We start from the raw sequence: 9,640 nt of genomic DNA on the forward strand, positions 1-9,640 counted from the left end.
TCTTCCTCAAAGAAAAGAAGAGGAAGGTAAAAAGGAGACTTTAAATTTTTATTTTATTTAAACGTTAGGAGTTTGATCGGGGATTTTTGTTTCCATAATTCCAACACGAATCTGTAAGAACTGTAATATTTGTAATCAACACACTCGGAGATCAAACACTCAGCTGCAGTCTGCTAGAAATACTTAGAAGATTGATTCTAAAAATAGACTTCCTACTTCATTTTGCCCACAACAGCATTATTCCTAATCACTATTATTCAAACAGCAGGACAGAAACGCAAGAGTAAGAGTCAGTCACCTTCACACGACACGTTCATCTGCATTCCTAGGATCGACACAGCCAAGAAATGCATTAGACTTAAACAGAAGAAAATAGAGAGTAGCTGCAAGAAGAATTACTTCTTAACTGGTCCCGGTCAAGGTGCAATGGCCTTTAATGGTCTATTCCCAAGACTGAAGATGTTTCTTTACCAAAAGGACTGGATGACTGTTCTCATACTGGTAGGGCACATGCTGTAGAAGAAGTTTCTGTCTAATGGGGGTTCAAACGTGTCAAGGGTCCTCATTCTGAGAAGAGGATTAATTAATCGTGAGCGCTGATGTAGTGAAGGTTGTATTTAAAGGGAACACAAACAATCAGAAAGGAATACTGATCAGCTATCGACTCCAGAAGCCAATCACTAACTTCAAGTGTAGAGCGATGGAAAAGGCAGTTCGGGAGTTGGCTGAAGCCTAGAAAGTAAAGAGGTCAAAACAGAATTTCAGAGGTTGTTTTCAGTCCTAGCGATATGAAATCAATGTTAACTGAGGTACTACCAACAGAAACTGAGACACACATAGAGACAACAAAGAAAAGTTTATCCTATCTCATTGGAAAGCTCTAGTTTCCTCAGCCACTCGTTGGGATGGGGAGCTTACCAGTTCTCTTTGCTCCAGCTGGTGTCTTTGGCTTCCATCACATGGAAGGTGAATGCGTGCCGAGATGACTCCGAGCTGTTCAGTTCACTCTTATGGACGACTTCCCCGTGGATGAGAATGAGCCCACCTGGTTGAGAGAAACACCTGTACTGCTTGTTGAATTGTGAGTGCCAGCTTTAAAATAGAAGGGAAGCTGAGAGCGTTGAGATATCATTCTGGCTCTTTTGCTTTCCTTGACCTGTAAAGCAGACTGGTCGGGGTTGGTTTTACCTTTACTTATAGGCAGAGGTATGAACTGGCTGTCATCGTAGGTTGGCTCTGACCCTACAAACTCGACACATGTCGAGGCACCTGAAGCTGCACGAACCATTCTCCGGGTAATTCCATCTGCAAATCCATAGAATAAGCAAACACACGTCAAAATTAAACAGCTAGCGACATTCTGCATAGCAGAACAGTGCCTGTGATTTCTCCTGGCACTGATCAGAAAGTCATATTACAGTATATTATATTTTTTCCTTAGCAATTTGGGTGGGTTTTTTTCATTTAATGAAGGTTTCGATTTTCCAGCTGTGGCAAAAACTAATAGACAACTACCTTTTTTTGCCTTTCTGGCTATTTCTGTGCATTATAACACAGCCCTTAGGAACACAAATAGTCATACACTCATGCAAAGACAACTTTTGCTCCGTTTCTCCTTTCTATAAGACCATAAATTGCAATCAGAACGCAGCCGACTCCAGAATTTATGAGGGATGACTGCCTGCAAAACTTAAGAGTGCTATGATTCCACTCACAGAGTGAACGCTTAAGTGATTAACAGCCTAAAGCTGATTAGTGTGCCGTAGAGGTAGTGAAAAACAGGAAAGAGTGCGGGTAATTCCATAGTGGTTACAGACACGGCAACGCTCATCACTCACAAGAGCTGTTCCAGGATATGATTTGGTTTAATCTGTGCCCTCCCCCGGGACACTGACTGCTCTCCAATGCTTTGGATGGTGTTCAAGCAATCCTTGTTTAGACTTAGAGGCCTACTTTGTTCACTGATATTCAAACCAATATCTGACAGACGCGTGCATGTCGAGGAAGGTTTTTATTCCCCTTCCATAGAGTTGTCAAGACTAAAACCATTAGAGGGAAGGATGCAACCTTGAAAAGAAACAGTTTTCTGAGCAGATGGGGAAATAAAGACAGAAAAAGGGAAAAAAAGTTAAAAAAAGAGGTTTCTCAGCGTATTCCTGCTCTGGAAGGCAAAAGGAGAATTTCTCTTTGTAGTCCAGATCAGACTTGAATGTTTTCAAGGCTACAGTCAAAACTGTGGAAGGATCATCAACACATAGCGATGCTCTGTCTCACCACAGGAGGGAAGAACCCAGTGGTTTTAACACCTTCATTACATCAAAGCCTTAAATCTCAGTGGCCTGGCAAGGCCAAGTCCAAACCCTGCAAAGGAAGCTTCTGAAACAATAGTGACGTGAAAAGAAAAGCCTCAAGAGCTGTTTTAATGGGCCTCACTTTAACAGATTCTAGTGTAAATAAAATTTCAGAAGGACTGTCCTTCGTTTCGCCGGTGCTTTGGATTCTTTGTTTCTAGGCTAGATATCGATTGGACACGGTGCAAGTCATGTACACCACCTTTTTTTAAACTAAATAGTATTGTTATATCTGACTCATCTGATGGACCAGTAGCCAAGCTCAAAGTGAAGCAGATAATAACCTGCTGAAAAATATAGTTGTGGATTTGGCAACAGCATAAAAGGAGGCTTTAGTAGTAAAGAAAGTTGTTCTTTCGATAAACAAGGAGAGCAGTGCGCTTCCACAGGCACTGTGGGATGCAGAGAACACAACATGGTCCGTGTTACCCTTTCACCCTTAGGCACAAGGACGGCACACGTTTCACAGCACGCACCAAACGCCACAATTCTTACTGGTGTGAGAGCCAGGAATGAACCACAAGCAGCCGTTCTCCCGCGTGGCGTCCTCCAAGGCGATCCAGAACCCCAGGATTCTGCCCAGAGGCTCCGTGTGCAGGAAGGTGGCATCCTGGTGTGGTGTCACTGCAACGAGAGGACCTTTTAATACCCGCAGAAATCAGTTCTACTAGGATAGCCGGCTTGTTCTCCTTGAACTGACCTATCCTGCCCACCCACCTGTCATACATATGAAATCATACATGAAAATACACCCTTCAGCCTGCTGCAAACGTAAAAGCTTTGCTCAAGCTGCGAAGGAGGTAGGAATGTTTCTGGAAAACACAGATGCTTTTTAATAATTTTAGGAAGGTTCAGACCACAAACCTCACAGGCTTAAATCTGATTCTAAGCCTTTTTCCCGGTAATATTCCTTTGCCAAAGGAGTATTATCTGCAGTGTGTTGTAGGGATAATACGAGTCTCACCTTCACCACCAATGCCAGGTTGCTGCAGGGAAAGAAAGATGATGTGTGAAGAGAGTTGTTCACAGCTTCCCACCTAACCGAGTCTTATTTCTGGAGTGACAAGACAACGTGAATTACCGTACCTTGAAGATATACATGCTTTGCACGACTACTGGTCTCTCAAGGCCCAGTTTTCTTCCCAATTCCTGTAAAGAAACTTCCCAAAATTTACGTTTGCTGCTTTTGTGCACAAAGCATCATTCGTTGAAGATAGTTAAATTTCCTTTTAAGGACAAAATTACCCATTTAAGATTCTAGAACATTTCCATTAACTACTCCATAATTTAGTTTTTTCCAGACTACGAATGGTGACGGCTCACCTGCACCTTGGAGGAGTGGGTGATTCGCTTGAAGACAGGATCATAAGCGTGTAAAGCTGAGGGGAGACAAAAGGTTCACACTGAAGATGTCGTTAACAGAAAGGAACTTGGCAGCACTCAATGAGCTGCAGAGACGACAGTCAACCAAGACCAATTGCAACCAGAAACTTTGATCCCTCCCAAGAGTGGATATAATGGACTTAGCACGCTTGAGGTGATACAACACTTGTAGGCTTGTACCATCTTCTTTAGAAACCAAAGATATAATCACTCGCTGAGCCACAAACTGCAGCTACATAAAAATAGTGTATAACAGTGAACAAAAACTTAGTATTCTGTGATGAAGGATTATATGGGGCAAACGCTAACACAACAACCACTACATGTGGCCCCGAGGCAGACAGATGAGTTTGATGCTTACAAATATGATCCTTAAGAACTAACAGAAAGGTAATTACTGCAAAAATGAGCTAGGGCTTATCCTCAGTGCTGTTTGCAGAGGGCCACAGCCCGCAGTCAGAGCTGTCAGCATGCAGGCGCTTGCTACAGTCCGGCTCCAACGAAACCATCAACCAAAGACTTTGAATCATGAATCCATCTCACTGTGATCAAATCTACCAGGAGGACACGCGACTGGGTCCAGCAGGGGCTGCTCCTGAGCAAGGGATGAGGGAAGGCTGGACCAAAAATGAGCAATTACAAAAAAAAATAAGTCTAAGAGAAGCTTTTTGAATTGTTAAGTTGCTGAGTCAGCAGGCATCTACAGTTGTTTTCACTTCCACTGTGGAAAAGCTGATGTATCACAGGGGAAGGGGAGAGTGTTTTCCTGAGAAAACCAAAGAACCAAGAACTCTCAGTACTGAATTTCCAAGTTTAGCGAAGTTCAACCAGAGCAAAGTTCATGTGCTTGCAGATGCAGTGAAACCTGCTTGCGTTTTCCTTGTATTGTTTGAAAGCAAAAGGGGTCAAAATACAAGCTCGGTTGCTGGCAGAGAGGAAAATAGTCAAACTGAAACCAGTGAGGGTAAAGAAAAGGTGCTGCTGGTGACACCAAAGGAGGTAGGACAGCTTCAGCATCAGCAACCCACCACTGCGCAGGACACAGAAGATGGTTTGATCTGCACTGAACATGACCAGTCTGAGGTGGTAAATTCATGCAAACAATCTCTCACATGAAAGAGAGAAGGGCTGAAGTCCAAGCTTTTGCACGTCAGTGACTCTGAGCTATGCACAGCTGAAAAACCTCCTGGAAGGGTTTGCAGAAAAGACTGTAAGGGAAGATTTTTCAGTCCTTTGACAGCAGAGAGTGAAGGACAGCACAGAGAGAATTGCAGAGGCTGTGGCAGAGCGACTTAGGGAGAAGCAGACTGATGTGTAGAAATCAAGTTGAAGGACTTAATGCAGAAACTCAGAGTAAAACAGCCCAGGGTTGCAAAGACGGGCACTGTCACAATGGCAAGAAGGACTGAGCTCTGTGATATTTGACGTAGTCGCCCCAGGAGGCACAGGGAGGGAACAAAGAGGGAAGAAGTCGCTTCTGTGCTCAGAAAGGTTTCAACTCAGAGGGTCACAGTTATTTAAAGTGAGTAGGTCTGGAGAAATCCTCATGTCCGACAACCACATCCTCATTTTGTCCCTCCCTGTCAAAACCCCTTCTTTTAAACATACCGTGACCGATCTTGCTGATGGACTTCTCTTTGGGAATTAGAAAGTTACCTACAAAACAAAACCAGAATTTAACATTGTTTGCAAAGGAGGAATCATCCCTAGAGCTGGAAACTGCCCCTGATCCCTCACTCCGCCGACTCCTGTCCCCTCCCTGTGGATAACACCAGCCAGGGCTTACCTTTCTTATCCAAAACACCTTTCTCAAAGAAGAATCTAATCTTGTCTCCACTGGTTAGGAAATAATCTGAGCTACCCTGTCAGGAATAAAAGCCTAGTAAAGATAGCATCCTTGTGAAAAGATAAATGAACCTTTGATCAAGGTGTTGATACTCACCTGCATCTTTTCCCCATCAAGCCGCAGCATGAACAAAACACAGTCAATAGAAACCACTCACACAAAGGCTTTCCACGGCACTAAATCTCTTGGCATTGATTTGGACTTCACAAGAACCTCTCATAAAGAGGCTACCCTCATTCTTCCTTCACTCGCTGCCTGGAAAATAACCTACTTTCTGTCTGCAGAATAAGTACAAAGTGATCTGTGTGGCTGCCAGGGGCGATAGCTGTGGGGACCGAATGTCCAGCAGAGCTGGACGCACCCTCTCCTCCTTCACCCACCACCAAGCATTTGTATGAACCTGGAGAGCAAGTGCCTCATGGTGTCACGTTCAGTTCTCACAGAGTGAATCCCGAGCAGCTATCTACTTTTTTCCTTTCTCCTTCCAGCGCTTTGATGGGGACAGCCCTTCCCTTCCCAGTACCTGTGCCTGGAGCTGCTCCTCTTCTCTGGTGGAGAACTCGGTGCGGCAGTGTGGTGGCACTTCCATTTCCGCTACGATTCTCTGAATCTGGTTCCTCATGCTATCACACTCCTCAGTGGTGAAAAAGTGCTCGAGGACAAGGAAACCATCCTTGCAGAACTGGAAAAGACGGGGTGACCGCTCTCCTCCAGAGTCCCCAGGGGAAGCAGCATAAAGCAAGTGAAAACAGTTCTGGCCCTTTGCTGTGACTCAGCTCAGTCCAAAAAGCTTCCCAACTTCAGCTCTGCAGCTCGACAACCTGCTCTTAACTTTTAATTTCAGGAAGGGTTTCTACTGTTAAAAAGTTTGCTCTTAAACAGGCTTAGATTCCATAGATTTAAGAACTATGTATTGCAACACCTCAGTCCACAAAGCAGAGGAGGTACCACCGGTAGAGCCTTTGTGGCATAAGGGTCTCTTACCTAAGGTGTGCGACCAGCAACTATTAAATTGCGAAGCCTGCTAAGATGATCAGAGCAATCGTACCTGGATTCCAAATAAGAATGAAATCCTTTACAAGCTGGAAAGCATTGTTTTCTCCAAGGGAAAAATCCCTAGGTGATTTCTCACAGTTGACTACACAATCCCGTATAAAATGAAGTGAACTCTGGTAGCACTGCAGTTTCTTTATATAGAATACCCCGGAGATTATCCTTCGACAGGCAGATTTTGACTCGGCGGATGAGAGCAGAGCAGCAGAGACAGAAGGGCATGAGAGAAATTTCTCTAAGAGCTCTGCGGAACAAGTCGCCCTGTGAAAGAGTCTGTAGCCACGACGGGGTCCTCACACACCAAAACCGAAGGTAAATATCAGAAGCTGAGAATATGAAATGTTTGGAAAGCAGATCTTTGCTAGATCTGACCACAGGGTAACTAACAGTGACCGTCTCTCACAAGCAGTGCCACCTGCCTGCTCTACAGCCGTGCTCCTTCGCCGGAGCGCAGCTCCTTACCTGTTGGATCTGATCCTGAGTTACAAACGCCATCAGAGGTGAAAGCTCCCAGGATCCCACCAGCAACACCACGATACAGCTCAGGCTTTGCGGGATTGACTCTCCGCCTCTTCACGTGATCCTTTTCCCAGCACGCGATAACAGCAAGCACCAGGCAGCTGGACTGGGGTGCAGCCAGCGAGGCTGCTTCTCAGGGAATTTTGTCCTCATTTCTGGCCATTTGTTCCTGGCAGGGACATTCAGGGTTGAAGAGTTTTGCTTTGGCTGTTGGTATCACTTAAAGTGCCAAAAATGTTCTGCTCAAGTGCATTCACAAACACGATTCAGTTAACTCCAACGAGGAATCACTGCTTTAATTAATAAACCAGATTAAAAACCAGACCAGTTAGGCTGGTAAACAGCGGTAAAATAAGGCAAGGGAGGTAAAATGAGATTTAAGTGGGATGAAAAGATATAAAAGTTTTGAAACAAATTTAAAGCAGTGATTCAAACCCGTAGTGAGTCCTTTCTGCTCAGTCAGCAACTCCTGCCTGCATTTCCATGCCTGGAAGGGGCTCCAGGAGACAACAAACATCAGACTAAAGGGTGATAAAGCTAAACAGCTTTCACTAAGGGTTCAGAAAAATTCATAGAGAATATCTTCTTTTCATTCACGGCTGCTCTGTGGTGATTTACACCCTCGCTTGCTCAACTCACACTTCTCCAAACGTACTCCAAACGTACCTGTGAATAAGTGACCCCAAAGCTGCAGCTGAAATCGGAGAGATAAAAATGCAGAAACCAGGTCTAAAAGGCAGAAGTGATGAAGAGATGGCAGCCCAGCGGTGGCGCTCCCCACCAACACATCCCTCCCATCGCACAGGAATCCCAGGGGAAGATTTTCTTCTCCAGAAAAAAGTGCTTGGCTCTTGCTGGAACTACTGAGAACATTCTCTCAGCAGCACTGCACAAAGAAAGGGCATCTAGGGGGTGCAAATTGTTCTGGGAAGGTGTTTACTTTGCATTATATTTGCTCGCAACTGAAGATCCATCTTAAAGATACGTTCTTTGAAAAAATAAAGTCCCCTATTCTGTAAGGGAATTGATTCTAGATCAAAATCTCTCCTTCTTCAAGGTTGGTTTGGGGTTTTAATGAAAGGGAAGTCTATGTTTTCTCTTTTTGAGCGTTTACAGCTTATTTTCCAGCTTCTCTGCACACAAGCGGATAGGAATTCAGCCGTTTAAAGGGCTAAATTTTGCAAGAGAATTTACCCACTGGGCTACAAAAACAGAGGGGAGACAATCAACCACCCACACAAACCAAAAAATAACCAAGCAGTTCCTCCTTCCCGGTTAAGGACTCTCATCAGCTGATGGGAGGTGAATTGTTTTTAAGGAAGCTGTGTAACCAGCGGAAAAAAACCTGGTGTAGCTGTTGCCCATGAGTCGATCTGGTGAGGACTCACCTCACCCTTCACGGGGAGGCAGCAGTCGTGGAGAGGCAAATACTCCCAAGCCACTCCCCGGTTCCTCTCCGATAGTGTCGTGTACTTCTAATTCCCAAGCATATTTTTCCTTCTATTTAGTACGTCATCTTCTCCACTCCCCACCTTACGCACACACGGTGACTTCAGAAGCTGGTTTAGCTCACACGCATGACAGTCAACCACAGTTTTCCTGTTCTATGGAGTGTTTGGAGCAACATAAAGAGTGGATCATGGTACGCAACACGGCAAGAACCCCAAGACTGCTTGAATTATGAGGTAACCCATCTCGGTTACAGGAGCATTCAGCAGTGTCTGTCCTTAGGAGTCCTCCAGTTCTTTGCCGCTCCAGACATGCTCCTATTTTGAGGCTTAGAAACACCTTGTCAGCAAGAGGAAAACCACCTACACCACATAAAGCCCAAAAACAGTCGGGGAGAAAGATGTCATCTTTGTCAATACCTTCTGTTCCAGTAAGTTTAAATAAGGAAAGTAGAAAGTACTCGGACAAAACTGGGAAATGACCCCCTTTTCCTTCCTTTCCTCCCCCTCCGAGAGTTCTTTTGCAGACTATTAAACAACATTTTCTCCTGCCAGCTCCCCAAGAAAACTGCACTTCTGGCAAACTCCATTGGAGGCTGCCAAAACCCATCCCACGTCTGTACGAAAGGTACAGGAGTGAGTGGCACCTGGAACACAGGCAACCCCTCCAGCAGACAAAGCACAAGTGTTTCAACCGCCTTTTTGACTGGCACGATTATCTTAATTTCCCTCTTCAATAACTGTTCCTATTGAAACCACTCGGAGCCAGGCCAGTTTGCCAGCTCTCCAGTTTAAAACTGCTGCTGTTGGAGCTGCCAGGGTTCTTAGGGGAGGAAAAGTTGCAGCTAGATCTCATCAACTCTCCTGAAATCTTCTATATGATCAGCAACAAGAGACAGAGTATTTAATGAGAAACAAGGAGCACGAGAGCAATGACAATGATGAATATTTCAACTGTATTAAACAGTATATTTGTATATAAAATGGCATAGATACTTGGATCATTTTCCCTGTATTGACAGGGCCTTTCAAGTTATCAA

At 44.7% G+C, this 9,640-nt stretch overlaps 1 protein-coding gene across 1 annotated transcript; it reads right to left on the minus strand.

Annotated features, from left to right (window-relative positions):
• Positions 1 to 34: 34 nt before the first annotated feature.
• PHYHD1 (phytanoyl-CoA dioxygenase domain containing 1) lies at positions 35 to 7,923 on the minus strand. Its single transcript, XM_009569454.2, has 12 exons — positions 7,819 to 7,923; positions 7,096 to 7,321; positions 6,104 to 6,262; positions 5,521 to 5,596; positions 5,343 to 5,390; positions 3,675 to 3,730; positions 3,438 to 3,500; positions 3,316 to 3,337; positions 2,847 to 2,975; positions 1,189 to 1,305; positions 919 to 1,045; positions 35 to 732 (listed from the first exon to the last, which is right to left on the minus strand). Exons 2-12 carry the CDS (start codon positions 7,126 to 7,128, stop codon positions 687 to 689), a joined length of 876 nt encoding a protein of 291 aa, XP_009567749.2. The 5' UTR covers positions 7,129 to 7,321; positions 7,819 to 7,923; the 3' UTR covers positions 35 to 686.
• Between the last annotated feature and the right edge of the window lie 1,717 nt (positions 7,924 to 9,640).

This window comes from Cuculus canorus, chromosome 19, assembly GCF_017976375.1.
Source record: "Cuculus canorus isolate bCucCan1 chromosome 19, bCucCan1.pri, whole genome shotgun sequence".
NCBI classification, from domain to species: Eukaryota; Metazoa; Chordata; class Aves; order Cuculiformes; family Cuculidae; genus Cuculus; species Cuculus canorus.

Excerpts from the sequence above, each read along its gene's own strand:
- PHYHD1 (XM_009569454.2), bottom strand. The coding sequence starts at position 7,128 with ATGGCGTTTGTAACTCAGGATCAGATCCAACAG. Across the intron at positions 5,391-5,520 it reads AGGTGTTTTGGATAAGAAAG|GTAACTTTCTAATTCCCAAA; the intron begins GTAAGCCCTGGC and ends TTTGTTTTGTAG. Across the intron at positions 2,976-3,315 it reads ACCTGGCATTGGTGGTGAAG|TGACACCACACCAGGATGCC; the intron begins GTGAGACTCGTA and ends CTCTCGTTGCAG.